The following is a 16,196-nucleotide window of genomic DNA, read 5'->3' as shown; positions in this document are numbered from 1 at the left end:
CCACTAGGCCACGAAGAAGCGGGGAGCATTCATCTGACCACAGGACTTGGGGCTAGACAAAAAAACCTAGTAAAGAAGTTTGTGGCCAGGCAGTGGTGGTGTGCACATTTAATCCCAGCCCTTGGGAGGCAGAGGCAGGCAGATTTCTGAGTTCGAGGCAAGTCTGGCCTACAGAGTGATTTCTAGGACAGCCTGGGCAGTACAGAGAAACCCTGTCTCAAAAAACCAAAAAAAACCAAACCAAACCAAAACAAACAAACAAACAAACAATCAAAAAAGAAGTTTGTGCAGCCACAGAAGAATGTCCAGGTCAAAAAACAAAACAAAACAAAACAAAAACAAACAAAAAAACAAAACAAAACAAAACAAACAAAAAAATAACTCCAAAGAAACAAAAGTATAAAATATCAGATGACTCTGAGAGGTGGCAATGAACTTCCATTGAGTGACAGTTCTGAATTCTCACTCTTATTACACTTTGTCAAACTTCAAACAAGCAGAAAAGGTGAGACACTGACCAAAGAATGGAATGGAGGTGATCACCTACCAGCAGACAGCTGTCAAGTAATGGGCCTGACAACGCACATAAGGAGATAAGTCACCTTTGGGTAAAGTTTCCTACACAGAATGGTGAATCTTAGAAATTAATCACATTTCTGAATGGAGACATTTTCAACCTTCAGAGAATATGTGGTTTTCTGTTGTCTAGGAGGATCCAGAAAGTCCTAGGGCACTGGGGGTGTCAGGAAAAACCTTCTCTTCTAGAGTACATTTTTAGAATCCAAGTGTGTTTATTGGTGTAGTTCCCTATTCATCTCCATTGTAGATGTCTTAGTGAAGGGACATCCTGTCTGTAGGCTGACAGAGGACAGTGGATCAGCCAGCATACAAGATGTCCGTCTGTGTGTGGCTCAAACCCTTGGGCTTTTGCAGCCTCCCAGGCATTTCACAGGAAGTGGGAGCTGAGGAATGAAGGAGGGCTGTGTGAAAGTCATGCATGCTGGAGAGCGCTAGATAACATCTTAAAGGAACAGTTACAGAAAAAGCTCCATGACAGCTGTGGATAAAAGTAGCCAAGCTGGGAGATGAGCCTAAATCTGTATGAATCCCAGGCCCTTGGCCTGAGGCTGGACAGTGTGCTATGGTATCTATGGAAGGTTAAGGCCCCCAGAGCCCATTCATCTGTCTTCTTGGTTCAGAGTCTTCCTGGGTCTTAAAAAATAGCCTTAATTTTGCTAATGAACTAGGAGTAGACCTATCCCTATTTTTCCCTTTGAAGGGATCTCAAAGCTCTTGTGGAAGGTTCTCTTCTTTAAAGGGAGTTAATGTACCGTGCCTATAGAAGTATTTGCTTTGATTATTCATATTCTTCCGTCTGTCTTGAATCCACAGTGGGCATTTCTGACGTCACACTGCTGAGACCGGCTCTTCTGCTCTTCTGGAGAACATCATTGGTATTCTGGAGAATGCTGAGTTGTGGACAATTCGTTGGTGCACAGGGACACTACAGAAACCCCAGTGCATTGCTCTGCAAAGCCTCACATATGCTTCTTTTATGTCCAAAACTGTCTTACTTGCTAGTTACCAACTGGGCAAAATACCCTCTGGTGCCCAAAACCTACTAGAAAGCTTCTTTCATCTCCATCACCCTGAACCTGTACTTCTGCCCAGAGCCGAGTCCATGTGCCTTAGGACGGTTTCTGGAGGATGCTTAGTTTCCCACCCTAGGGATGCCAAAGGTAGTCCGGTATGGAGGAGGCAGTGCTTGTCTTGAAAGTCGGTACATTGTGTGGTCCTCAAGAACAAAGTACTTAAAGGGCCAGCCTTCTGTACATTTTCCTTTGAGAACTGGCACATTCGTGACTAAATCTCGTACCATAATGAGTGTTGTGTTTATCCTCATGTGCTAAGTACTTTATCCCTGCTAAGTCCTCCCCAAACCGGGATGTGCTGTGAGCCCCACTATATACACAGGCAAACAAGAATACAGAGACCCAAAACAATTTACACATGGCCAAAAGGAGGGTGGTGAAGCTCCTTCACACCTCATAGCCTTGATTCAAGATGTCCTCATGGTGGTTTGTTTGGCCCAGATAAAGTCTCTTGTTGCCCAGGCTGGTTTTGAACAATTCAAGTGGTCCTCCTGCCTCAGCCTTCTAAGTAGCTTTTGTCTCTCCTAGGGGGCCCACCTAGCTCAGGCTTCCCCTCACTCTGGATCAAAGGAGAGAGGATTATGACAGCTCCGTAAGACTTAGATTCACAGCATACCTTAGGCATCCTCCCAAATTTATTGTTACCCTTGGAGGACTAACGCTGTGGCACAGCTCACAGGACTCCTGGGCTCTGTTACTCAGGAGAGTCAAGAGAAACAAAGGTAAGATTCTGCAGGCTTGATGGAGGTGTTGTGCTTTACCCCCAGCAAGGGGAAAGGGCCAGGAGGCAGAGGCTATAAAAGAAGTGAAATCCCTTGCCTTTCCCCAAGACAGGCAACGGAGTCCAGCAGACACACCATGCATAGGTTTTTATAGACATAGGTTCAAACCCCAGCTCTGCAGCTCTGTCTCTGTGTGACTGAGATTTTCAGCTTGTTTTCTCATATATAAAGTGGAGTTGGTAGAGCTTACTGGGGCAGGGCTTTGATGAATCAGAGACAGAGTGCACTAGGCACAAGAATGGTACCTGACATGCAGAGCAATGATTACCTGTGGCAGAAGCCTTATTATCTACATTTGTTATCTCACATAATCCTCACAAGACACCCTCAAAACGATGATGTTATTTCATTCAAGGAAGTGAGTCTCAGAAGCTGCGTCATGTGCCCCAGGACAAGCAGCTGGAAGACTTCAAGCTCGGATTTGCCCTCTGCAGGTGAAGCCCATGTCAGGTCTCTGTTTACAGACCCTCTGGCTACCGCAGGCCATTCAACAGCTGCTTTGTCTATTAGAGCATAAGAAGACAACCTTTGGATAATTAAATAAAATTTTAAAAGCAAACAAAATTTTAGCTATCTTCTCAGCACGTGGCAATATTTCTGAAAGGCAATGGGATATTTGGATCAGAAAGGCCAGGCTTGCTTTGTGAATGCACATAGATGAGAGGGTTTGAGTATGTGCAAGTGTGTGTGCGTGTGGCTGTCTATGTCTGTCTGTCTGTCTCTGTCTCTGTCTCTGTCTCTGTGTGTGTGTGTGAATGGCAGGGCTGCCGATCCCACTCTACTCCCCCTTCCTTAATGGCATGATGGCCCTGTGATCTGACCGGTGGCCTGAGGGGGAGAGAAAGCAGAATGGAAGGGACAAGGTCATAGAGACCTCAGGAAACAGACTCTAGGGAGGCAGGCTTCGGTGAGCAGCTCTTTTAATTGGGGGAACAAAGGCTATTTAAACCTTTGGGGAGTGTGTAGAGGGTTGGGAGGTGAGTATTTACCACTGGTCCAGGCCAGGGTATTCCTCATTAGCATAAGGAGGAATTACAGGTGCTGCTGCTGGACATGACCTTAGAAGAGGAAGTTTAACCTGTAACCTGGCTGCCAGGCTACATGACTACCTCGGGGAGACAGAGATGTGGTTGTAAGGCTATGTGCACTGGGACAGGCAGGCCCAGGGCAGGGGGCAGGGGCCGGAGGCCAGGGGTCAAGGGGCCAGGGGTTAAGGGGCAGGGGCCAGAGGGCAGGGGGCAAGAGGCAAGGGGCAGGGGGCAGGGGACAGGGGCCATCCTACTCCTGCCAATCTCAGGACAAGTTTGGGGGGTGATATGGACACGTCTCCACCTCACTCTTGCTCCAGTCCTGTGCCCCACAACTTCGGACCCACAGCAAGGGCAGGGGCAGAGGTCAACTTTGGATTTGTTCCTCAGGAGTCATCTTCCTTTTTAAAAAGATTTTATTTATTTATTGCTATGTGTGTGGATGTTTTGCCCGCATGTATGCCTGTGCTACCTGGTATCCCTGAAGGCCAGAAGATGTTGGTTGAATCTGCTGGGAAGGGAGTTTATGGATAGTAGTGAACTACCATGTAGGTGCTGGGAATTAAACCCAGTTCATCTGAAAGCGTACATCTGGAAGAATAGCCCGTGCTCTTACATGCCGAGCCATCTTTTCAGTTCCTTCCTTGCTTTTGGGGGCAGTCTCTTATGGACCCAGGGCTTAGCGATCAGGGCAGGCGGTATGCTCACCAAGTCCTAGGGAAATGCCTGTTTTGCCTTCTCGGCATGGGGATTACAAGCACAGGCCACCACGCCCAGCTTTTAATATGGGTAGTGGGGATGGAACTCGGGTCCTCCTGTTTGCAAGCAGACACTTTTCCCAAACGATCAGTCTCTCCGGCTCCCAAGATGTTGGTGGTTGTGGTTTTAAAAGACAGTCTCAGTATCCTAATCTGGCCTTGAATTTATTATGTAGCTGAGGGTGACCTTGAACTTCTGATCTTCCTAAATGCTTGGTTTATGTAGAGCCAGCGATGGACAACAGAGCCTTGTACATGTTGCCCAAGAATTCTACCTACTTAGCTACATCCTGGTCCATTCCTCTATTAAATGGAATCTTACCAAGAGAACATTGATCTGTGAAAGTGAAACTGTAAAATTTATTCTGGCAATAAATACCAAATTCAGCTCAAGTGACCTGCTGGAGAAACTTCATCAGATCCTTTATTATCTCTACACCCCGGCCCCCAGATACTTAAGCATAAATCCCCTTTGCTGCTGTCTTTTCTGGTCTCCCAGGGAAAATGGCTGTGGGAACAACATGAAGTAAGTTAAAACTCTGTATTATACAGTATGGAAGTCGAATGCAAGAGAGGCTAGGAGATACAGCCTCGCTTAGTGCTCAGGACTAGGGCTTCCCTGCTCCACTGGCCATGCAAATGAAAGTGTCCAGAGACCTCCCAGATACATGGCACAGGAGCCTGGATTACAGAGGACCTGGGATGTAAATCACTTAGGCCATGGGATCAGACAAAATTGTTCAGAGGCAAAAACGAAAAGCGTACATCTGGAGTTAGTTGTACATTGACAACTGAGAACTTTTCTCACGTTCTAAGCATGGGTGGGAGAAAGAGGTAGAAATCAAGTCTTTGAAATCTATGGTGTTTCGGTGTGGTAATAAAAAAGAGAGACAGGAAAAAGGATGGTGTTCATATTGAAGCCCACACTACAGCAGCACACCTACCTGGAGACTAATCTGAGAAGCATAAAGGGGTATGTTAGTAAACTAGCTACTTGCTGTGTGATTGGAGTTAATACATCTGGGAAAATTCCAGGAACTCATATAAAACACCTGTCTTAGCATTACTAACCCAAAGTTGAACTTCCCGAAGCAATCATTCAGTGAAGGATGCTGGGATGAGGGAAGGAGATGAACGAGCATCAGTAGCACCAATGTGCTGGCGATCCATACCCTGGAAGGAGAAGGGGAAGTCCTCCAGCCAAGGAAGTCAGCAGTCCTCCCCTGTGGAGCACTTTAGGCAAGGTAGGTGTAGTACTGTCCTTGTGGAACTGTGTTCTTCTGTCCCCTGTTGCCCTTATTCCTTGGAACCCAAGTTCCAGAAGACTGGGCAGTGGCCCACACACCCAGCTTATAAAAATATTCAAGTATTTTTCTAGGGTGTTGTGTTATACCAGTTTGCTAGAGATGCCTTCACAAAGTCCCACAGCCCTGGTGATTAAACAGACACTGATCTTTCTCAAAACAAATAGCCTGATAGACTGAGGCCAAAAGATCAGCAGGAAGTTTACTTCTGAGTCTTTTCTCCTCTGTTTGTCTGTGGGCTTCTTCCTCTGGCATCTCACAGGGACTTTCCTCTCTGTGTGTGTATAAAGGTTACGTTAGATTAGTGCCACCTCATTTTGTCTTAGTTGCCACCTTAAACACCTATCTTCAAATACATTCAAGTTCTGTACTAACAGATTTTGGACTTCAGCATATGAGTTCAAAGGGTCTATGGTTTAGTCCATAGTACATATCACTCAAAACGGAATTGTTGAAAGGGTGTATACAGTTCCTATTTTAACACATTGCCACCAAAGAGCCATAGACCATGCAACCACAGTGATGTCTCTTGGGCATAAAGATTATTTGGACATAATAGTACTTTAGAAAACGTTCTAAGAGTAAAGCTCTGACTCTTTTTCCTTCTGAGAGAAGGAGATAAAGCCCAGGGAAGCTGTCTTCTCTAAACCGATACAGGAAACGTTCTTATCACCAGCAACAGGGACTGGAGAGTGCTGTATAAACAATCTCATTACAGATGCTTCAACAAGAAACTTGGGTGGGAGTGGAGGGTGGTAGTGAAGAAGAGGTCAGCAGGGGTGGAAAAGGAATCTGAGAGAGTTGGGGGGTGGAAAGAAGATCAAAATGCAGTCTATATTTTTTGAAAAGCTTTAATGTGCTAGAAATTGGCAATAAAGTAGACATGGTCCCTACCCTTGTGGAGATAATATTTACTAGAACAACAAAAAAACAATAAATACATAGACAGACAGACAGACAAATAGGTGCAATAATTTCCAATTTCTGGCACATCAAAACTTTTTAATAAATATAGTACATGAAAGTGAATAACTGCACACTTTTAGCTGCTGGGTCATATTTGCAACTTACCTCCTCAGAAAAATTTCCCAAGATTAGCTACTTCCCAGACTTGTGGAAATGTTGAGGGGACGATCTGTACTTGAGTGACCCTTACAAAACAGGAAAACCAGATATTTGGAGAGGGGTTGCACAGCCATGCGTCTCAGGCAGGTGACAGAGGCAGCATTACTATATGGAAGTCACACTGGTCTGCAGGCACCAGTTCTAGATCATACACACATCAGCTCAAGCAAACTGAGCATCAAGGGACTCAGGGACAAAGACCTTCCAGTTTTTCAAAAGAAAGTGAGTTAGGTTTGTTGCTGAATTGTAACCTGGAAGAGTAGATTAAATAAAGCAAATGTATATTTCTTGGTCACAGATGGTGTCTTAGTCAGGGTTTCTATTCCTGCACAAACATCATGACCAAGAAGCAAGCTGGGGAGGAAAGGGTTTATTTGGCTTACTTCCACATTGCTGTTATCACAAAGGAAGTCAGGATTGGAACTCAAGCAGGTCGGAAAGCAGGAACTGATGCAGAGGCCATGGAGTGATGTTCCTTACTGGCTTGCCTCTCCTGACTTGCTCACCCTGCTCTCTTATAGATCCCAAGACCTCCAGCCCAGGGATGGCACCACCCACAAGGGTCCCTACCCACTTGATCACTAATTGAGAAAATGCCCCACAGCTGGACCTCATGGAGGCACTTCCCCAACTGAAGCTCCCTTCTATGATAACTCCAGCCTGTGTCAAGTTGACACACAAAACCAGCCAGTACAGATGGTTTAAGTATGTAGCTCAGGGAGGCTGCATAGGATCAGGAACCCTGGCTTCTTCCGATTTGTTGCTCGGTTCGGCATAGCTTCCACAGCCCAATGGACCAATATTGCTGCAGCTTTTCCCTCCACAATCTAAGCAGAAGGAAGAAATGGAGACCCACAAACGCAGCGTTTATTATAAATCAATGTATGATTGGCTGAGAAGGGAAGAGTGTATATGGAGTTCTCAGTGAGGGGTGCCTGCTGGATCTATGTATGTGACATTCCATTGTTTGTACAGCATAACAGCTGAATAAACCTTGCCTTTGATCTGATTTCAGCAAAAGAGCCCCTCCTTGGAGACCCTGCTTAGAGGAACAGATATATATGGAGGAGAGGTGTTTCTGTGACACTGGGGAGTGGCCACAAATGGAGGTTAGTAGGTCTTTGACACAGGACAAATAGGTCTGAGTGCGTTGGGGAGATGGGCAGCTAGAGGAGCATCTCAAGAGTGCAGGGCATCAGCCGCAACCTAGATAGCCCTCCCTTCCTACTCTTCAGACCCAGACTCTTATGACAAGCACAGTTTCTGTCTTCCATGAACTATGAACTTCTTTCCTGACCTTAACCCAGAGAGCCTTCTCATACAAGGTCAGGCTTACCCTGTCCAGAAGGCTCAGTGAGCCCAGGCTGGCCCCAGCTCTCTAATCACAGCCCTCTCCAATCACCCCCTGCCCTCCTAAGCTTGGGTTTGGCTCAGTTTCGGGCTACGCAACAATTCCTTCCCCCCACCCCCACCCCCCACCCCCCCACCCCCCCAGATAGCTGAGTTTCAACTACGCTGGACATTCTGAGTCAGGTACGGGAATGGTGGGAAAGCATTGATCTTTGGTTGACATTCCTATCTGGCATCCCAGGTCACCAATTCCTGGCTAGAAAGCTATAAATCCCCCTGTAGGTGTAAGTTAGAGCTAATCGCAGCCCCCATACCTAATTCACCTAATTCATGATGCTGTTTCACTTATGTGAAACACCTGGGTTTAAAAAAAAAAAATTCCTAACCAGCTGTGCATAAAGATTTGAGGTTATAGTAAAGAGCCTCTGTTACCATCCACATGTGTTTGAAGTTAATGACTTTATTGACACAAACTTCGAAATGGAAAGTGTTATCCCAACAGGATAGTAAGAATCAGCTCCTGCTTTAAACACACATTTAAAAATCACCAGATGGAAAGTTCAGTGGTGTGCCAGATCACTGGCCCTCCCTCCGTTCCTTCTCCTCACAGAATGAGAACGTGTTTCTATATTTGCAGAGACAACTTTTCCAGATGGTAAATTCCAATGAACTGAGGCAAACACAGAGTTGGGAAGAGAAGCTGGCCTTCACCCTGTGGCTAATAGCATCAACTAGGGAAGCAGTGTGTCAAAACACAGCGCACATGCCCTGGAGAGCAAGCCCTTGAGCTTGCAGGATTGGACCCATGACCAACCCTGTGGAAGGACTCCTGTCCAGCAATGCCACTGAGGACACAGGAGTCACGCATGGGGTTTGCTTTTGTTTTATTAGTTAAATTGTCAGAACATGAAGTTCCCTAAAAGCCCTTTGACAAGGAGTCAAGATGAGAGAGGTTGGGGGAAAACTGTGGTGTATACGGCAAAGGAGAAAACATAATCTTTGATTGACAGAAAGCTACCATTAACCTAAATGTGAGATTCCACTGCAATAACTGGCCCTGTGCCGCAGGGCCCATGTCAGTCTCCTGAGTACCAAGCCTCCCCACAGAGTCAGGAGTACGGTCGTGACTGCCAGACTCCAAACCCCTCTGCGTCTGTTACTGTAGCTGGCACAAGGCTGGCAGTGAAATTTAATGCTAATAAACAGATAGTCCACAGTTCTATTTGCATTGGAGAAATGAGTCAGAGACAGCAGTGAGCATCTGCAACTTGGTCCGCTTGGGTGACTTCTCTTGGACTGTCACCAGACTGCTATTGCTGCTAGATGTGAGTGTGTTGGTACAGTTTGATACGACTTGGACTTAATAAGCCCAAGCATGTTTAACAGTCCTTTCAGACTCATGCCGTGTCCCTCCCTATCAAAGTATCACTTCGCTGTATTGGCTGCCTGTTTTCCAATGCAGTGCCTTGTCAGACAATGTCAACAGGAGTCTACGTCACCCAGGCTCTGGCTTTCCAAACTAATTACTCTGCAGATACTAAACTAACATGGTCCCTGGGGCTGTGTACAGAAAGGCCAAAGGGGCATCACATGTGCCGCCATGTGTTCCTAGGTCACTTTCCCCCTGTGAGTGGTGTCCAGCTGCAAATGACCTGACTGGAGGTACAAAGCCCATGAGAACAATAGTGAACTGGAAAACTATGCAAACAAAGCAACACGAAGCTAGGACCCAAAGAGTGTTGCAGGTTGGGTGCAAGGGCCACAGACATGTGACATTTTGGCTTGGAAGCCAACCCCTGGGTGCCAGCCTGGGAGGCCTCTCCAGGTAGAGGAGGAATAGGTATGTGTGCGTGTCATAGACACCTCTCAAAGACACCGCGTAGGCACCGGGAAGTCAGCACATGAAGCTGGGACTGATCGATCTTATTCTGAGTCTCTGTTTCTCGGATTCTTGTTTTTCTGGGTTTAGAGTTGGCTGAGAGCCAGCTCTTAAGTGAAAACAGTAAATTTCGTGATGGCCATATTTAAAAAGAAAGGAGGAAACCACGCACTGTGAAAGCTCTGCACTAATGTGAGCTCCATGACCGGGGAATTTCGTAACTCCTGCCTTTCTGTGCCACTCACAGACCCACGGGCTTCACCATGGCTACAGCTGACCATACTACGGAAGCTGCAGAGGGGAAAAACAAACCACATTTTGGCAATCTGTGAACATACTTCAGGACTTTTCGATGTATTTTCTGTATGTGATAAACACAAAGCCAAGATGGTCATCACAGCGTGGGTGGCCGTGTGTCTCTCAGAGGCATCCACGTTCAGCGAGTGACACCCACTTCTTCAGGATTCTTTGACTGGACTCCACCAAGAAGTTCATCTGCTTCCACATCCAGGCACTGCTAGTTGATGCAGTTCTTGGTGACCCTTTTACTTCTGTCCATCTGCCGGATATTCTCTGTAACATTAATAGCCACTTCTCTTGCAGACATTCGCTTAGCATCCCTTTTAGCCTGTTAAAAAAAAAAAAAAGTTAAAAAGCACTGAGTTAGGTTCCTGGAAAATATTCAAAGCTTATCCAATTGATGTTAACTTCTTGATGTGATTATAAATACACCGACAGGCAGGGGAATGACCCACAAGGACTCGGGCACATAAGTCTGCCTTCCAGTTTTCCTTAATTAAAAGTTTCAATGCTCCATGAAGGCACAGAAATTGCATGAGTTAATAGAGGCAACATGTGATGGCCTGACACACACACACGTGGTCACTCTCAGTTGTTTCTCTGTTGACTCTCTAATATTAAGCTAGCACAGGTCCTAGTATAAGATGTGCTCATAAAACATGGGTGAATGAACACATTAACTGAGATTAAAGAGTAGTGAGAATGTCTTCACAGTGGCCTTAGTAGGGTGGTTAAAAAGATTTTTAGCTTTGGACTTTGGCTCAAATACAGACTATGTATCTCCATGGGGCAGACAGCTTCAGCGTTACAGAGTTTCCTCACCTGTGAAGTGGGGAGTAATAGCCACTTCTTCTGTGATCATTAAATAAATCACGTAAAATGCTTGGCACAATGCCTGTTACTTAATAAAGAGAAACCTCAAAAGGCAGAATTGTCTAGTTTTAGGTAAAGACAGACCTGTGCTGAAAGCCTAGAATTAACTTTAAATACTAAAGCATTTCTTAAACTATAGGATCTTCAGCATAATCCCAACCCCATATTTCTCTGTGAAAACCACTTCAATGAGTGGAATGGATCCCTGCAAATGGCAGCGAGCATGAGATGACCCTGCAAGTCATGTGCACAGGTTTACGTCACCAACCCCCATTCCAGGGAGGACCCACTGGCCAGCTGCAGCTGCAGAGATAGAGGACAGCCAGCAAAGAGCCTCTAGCTGTCCTTGCATGGGTGACTTCAGCTTCTGAGAGCCACCTTATCTAGGGCTGTGCCCTTCCAGAGGTTGTCCAACGTAGGAGGAAAGAGATTCTAACACCCAGACTGTCATAGACCATGGTAGTCCAGCTCTGGCAAGTGATTCCTCCCCAAGCTCCTGACAGCCATCTACAACTCAGCATCCCATCCCCTGCCCCTGCTCCCACCTCTCCCTTCAACCAGTGCTGATCCCATGGGCACTCACTGCTGAGCATCCCGTATGATGTCAGGTCACATCTACTTCCTGACACACACAGTCCAGAACCTATGGGAATGGCGTAACAACCTGAGAATCTCCCCTTCGCTGGGTATGATTCCATGTGGTTTGTTACCTATTTTCTCATACCACATGGTTCCTCAACACAAGCTAACCATGCCATCTGAAGTGCATACAAGAAATGGTTGACTCTTGCTGCTGCAGCAGCAGATGATTCTGTGTGATCATCTGTAAATGACTAATGGCAGCATGAAACCTGTATGCTTGCGGGACTGCTGTTGGCTCCTCTGGATCCCTCTCAGAAGGTGCATCTCCTTGTGGGGCAGTGGACCATGCCACCAGACAGAACTGGTAAGGAAGCAGTGAAAGTTCAGAACCCTGAACTCTTAATTGAGAATGGCAGGAGTTCACTAGCTCCCTACCAGACTCCTGTCCTGGAACACATGACCACGACACCCCATCCAGGAAAACTAGTCACATAGCACAGAAACCAGAGTATCTAGATAGGCCCCGAGAGTTTAGCCAATAAACTTCCCTACCCAGGCATCCCTTCCTGCAAATGGTATTTAATCTCTGGTTCACCCTGAGTAAGTCGTGTGCATCCTTTTCCACCATGAATAAACAGTTTAGACAAGCAAGGACTGTCTCCTTCATCAAAGGTCACTATGTGTGTGGGGGAGGGGGATGTCCCTTTGTCATACAAAGCAGTGGTGCCTAAGTCTCTTGCAGAAGGCCTCTCTGCCAACCTGCATTCACCCTGAGCTAAGCCCGATCTCCCCCAACCCCTGCCTGGCCCCACCTCATCTCAGACCCACAGGCTCAATTCTTGGCAGTTCCCAGTGGCATCTGGGTACCCGGGAGTTTGAGAACCACAGCCTCCATCCGAACCAATGCCATCTCTCGTCTGGAGAGACACGGGCAGAGACCTCTATCTTAGGCTGTGTGTTGTCTCCCCTGAGTGACTTGTTGGCATCCCATAAGCTTAGCACCCCAAAAGGGGGAAAAAGGAACATAAGTCTAGTGCCCCCTATTTCACCTCCATGAGCAGCATCCTGGCACCCCAGCAGCAAAGTCAAACACAGAATTTCATCTACCCATTGCTGAGTTCTGGCTGCTAACAAATAAGCACCTATTTTTGGTTCTGTTTTGTTTTTGCAACGTGTTTGTGTGTGTGTGTGTGTGTGTGTGTGTATGAGTGTGTGTGTGTGTGAGAGAGTGTGTGTATGTGTGTGTATATGTGTGTGTGAGTGTGTGTGAGGTGTGTATGTGTGTGAATGTGTGTATGTGTGTGTGTGTGTGTGAGTGTGTATATGTGTGTGCGTACGTGTGTGTATGTGTGTGTGTATATGTGTGTGTGAGTGTGTGTGTGTGTGTGTGTGTGTGTGTGTGTGTGTGTGTGTATCTTCACCTGATTAGTGTCAGCTACTCTAGAAGTTCCACAGAGGTTGCACCTTGTTCTCAGGGATACAAACATTCTAGTCTTCTTGCCTCAGAGAATACAATGCCTCCTGCTGTTCACAGCTCCTCGCAAAATCAAATCAAGGCTGTACATCTGCTCAACAGCACCTGCATACTTACTGACCTTGAGACTTTAACCTGACCTACTTCCTCACTACAATGCAGGCATCAATCAATTTTTTGAAGAAGAATCATCATCTTGGGATATGCTTCTAGGGAGCCAGACTTAAGATAATAGTTTATTGGTAATCCCAGTATTCAAACTCAAACTCAGCTTCGGTTCCTTTGTAAAGTCCCAGTGTTTAGCACAGTACTGAGACAGAACAAGGCCCCGTTTTAACTTTGGCTAAATAAATGGATAGATGGATGGTGGGTAGATAGGCAGATGGGTAGATGGATAGGTGGATGGATGGGTGGATGGATGATGACCCACTTATGTGTACCCTTTCTTTAACAACAGTAATCAATATAGCTTAGAGTTCTGTCTTAGTTCAGGTCTTTCAAGCATGAACTAGCACAAGAACTAGCAAAGATTTTTATGGGTTTATGTTTTTTTCCAGAAGCAGAGAACTCTGTTTCTTGAACATATCTTATTATTATTATCAATCTACCTATTATCTATATATCATCTATCTACCTTCCTACCTATATTCATACCTATCATCTACCTACATGCATATAAACATACCTTCTATCTGTCTATTAGCTATGTATCTATCATCTATCTATCTATTCTCAAAACATAATTCTTAAAAAGTTTCTCCACCCTCCACTTGATATTGAACTCTCTGAACACAAATGCTAACCATACACAGCTATGTGCAGGAAACAAAACAATGAGGCTGTGTCCCAAAGAAAGGCCTGGTGATCATGAGGCCATTTCTATCTGACTTTCATGGGGTTGTTGTTACATAAAAGCTTTTAAAATCATCAGAGATCAAGGAGACAGAGGCCATATTTCAAATGAGCCAGACAGAAGCACTTCTCTCAGATTGGTGGCAGGTAAGACAGCTGATGACAATGAGATGTCAGCTTCCCAAGTGGCAAAAATGTTTTCCTTTAGAGAAGTTTATTGAGATAATTCACAAAGGTTAATTGCAGGTTATCCACAGAAAGTAAATGCCCTTTTCTATTTGTCATGTGTGTGTTTGTGAGTGTGTGTGTCTGTGACTGTGTTTGTGCCTGTGTTTGTGTCTGTGTGTGTGTCTATGAATGTGTGTGTGTGTGACCAGAGGTCAACTTTGTGTGTTTTTCTCTATATTGGTTTCCATCTTCTTTTTTTAGACAAGTTGTTTCACAAAAGCTAGGGCATATCACTTTAGCTGTTTGGCCAGAAAGCCCTGAGATTCCATTTGCCTCTGTCTGTTCCCTACACCAAGTCCTAAAGTCACACACACAGGCTGCCATACCGATCTTTGACATGAGTGCTGGAATCTAATCTCAGGTCCTCATCATTGTAAGCTTTTACCCACTAAGCCATCCCATTGGCTCTTATTTCAGTCTATTCTTTTTTTAGATTTATTTTATTTATTTTCTGTGTCTGAGTACACTGTAGCTGTACAGATGGCTGTGAGCCATCATGTGTGTGGCTGCTGTTGAACTCAGGACCTATGCCAGCCCTGCTGGCTCCGGCCCTGCTCTCTCTGGCATAATTTACTGCAGCTGTCTTCAGACGCACCAGAAGAGGGCATCCGATCTCATTGCGAGTGGTTGCGAGCCACCATGTGGTTGCTGGGATCCGAACTCAGAATCTTTGGAAGACCCGTCAGTGCTCTTACCCTCTGAACCATCTTGCCATCCCCATTTCAGTCTATTTTTAGGTTTTAAGACTCTAAGAAACCTCAGGATTTGAATGATAGCTAATTTCTAAGAGTCAAAGGCTACAAACTAGTTGTTCTCTCAACAGCTATTGAGTGGCCATGACTCTAACTGTGAATACAGTGAAGCCGTTTCTTAGATGAAGGCACCGCAGCAGTCTATAGATCAGACACACAGAGCACAGATCATAGGGCTGAACAAACTGGGTGTCAGCACAAGGCTTGTCACAATGTGCTACTTTAGCTTGGGTTCCAGTCCTTTACCTGCTTCCTAGTTGTTGGGGAAGCATAAATATGTCACTTACAATAAGGGGACCAACTTCTGGTTTGCCCATGAATGACCCATGTTAAAATGAGAAGTTTCACAGTCTGGAAACCATCTCAAGCCCTAGCAGATCAGCCACTCTGGTGGTAGCTGTTGTCATTAATTCCACTTGAAAAATCATGTCACACACAGCAATTGTTACCATACTCTACTGATACTGATGTCTAGTGAGGCAGCTCCTAAGTAGTAAAAATAATTCTAAGAGAGATGGGCTTGTGAATAATGGACACACTGGGGTTTCGATTCCAATGAAGACCATAGACAAATCCATTGTCAAATAATTGCAGCAGTAAATTTAGCAAACCAATTAGAACTGACCACTTTCTCTCCACCTTCTCTCCACTTCTGCCTTACATTTATTTATTTGTTTTTTTTTTTTTATCTGTTTCGGGGGCGGGGGGAGGTCAAGGGAGGATACCCAGGATATAACACAAAGAAGTCAGAGAACAGCTTATAGAAGCCGGTTCCCTCCTTCCAACGTATGGGTTCTGGGAATGGAAAATCAGATTAACCTTGACAGCCAGTGCCTTTACCCACTGAGCCATCTCACCAGGAACAACCCAAATGTCCCTCAACAGAGGAATGGATACAGCAATTGTGGTACATCTACACAATAGAGTACTACTCAGCTATTAAAAACAATGAATTTATGAAATTCTTAGGGAAATGGATGGATCTGGAGAATATCATCCTGAGTGAGGTAACTCAATCACAAAAGAGCACACATGGCATGAATTCTCAGATAAGTGGATATTAGCCCAGAAGCTAGGAATACCCAAAATACTATCCACAAACCACAAGAAACTCAAGAAGAATGAAGACCAAAGTGTGGATACTTTGTTCCTCCTTAAAAGGGGGAACAAAATACCCACGGAAGGAGTTGTAGAGACTGAAGGAAGGACAATCCAGAGACTGCTCCACCTGGGAATCCTTCCCATATTCAATCATCA

General features: G+C 45.4%; 1 protein-coding gene and 1 long non-coding RNA gene across 3 annotated transcripts in view; one reads left to right on the top strand and one right to left on the bottom strand.

Annotated features, from left to right (window-relative positions):
• Window positions 1–1,390: 1,390 nt before the first annotated feature.
• On the top strand, window positions 1,391–2,988 carry LOC116082349. The gene is made up of 3 exons (XR_004115260.1): window positions 1,391–1,454; window positions 2,181–2,374; window positions 2,790–2,988. It is a non-coding gene; the product is annotated as an uncharacterized LOC116082349 (long non-coding RNA).
• A 5,451-nt stretch (window positions 2,989–8,439) lies between these two features.
• Baalc (BAALC binder of MAP3K1 and KLF4) overlaps window positions 8,440–16,196 on the bottom strand; it is a 76,507-nt gene continuing 68,750 nt past the window's right edge. The window contains exon 3 of one of the 2 annotated variants that reach the window (XM_031359127.1): window positions 8,440–10,506. In XM_031359127.1, coding sequence (XP_031214987.1) covers window positions 10,396–10,506 — 111 coding nt within the window. In that variant the 3' untranslated portion in view covers window positions 8,440–10,395. The remainder of the gene's footprint in view (window positions 10,507–16,196) is intronic. The other variant, XM_031359128.1, reaches the window with a different exon arrangement.

The sequence above is a fragment of the Mastomys coucha genome, unplaced genomic scaffold (genome assembly GCF_008632895.1).
Source record: "Mastomys coucha isolate ucsf_1 unplaced genomic scaffold, UCSF_Mcou_1 pScaffold7, whole genome shotgun sequence".
NCBI lineage: Eukaryota > Metazoa > Chordata > Mammalia > Rodentia > Muridae > Mastomys > Mastomys coucha.
This window is presented reverse-complemented; position numbering and strand designations above follow the sequence as displayed.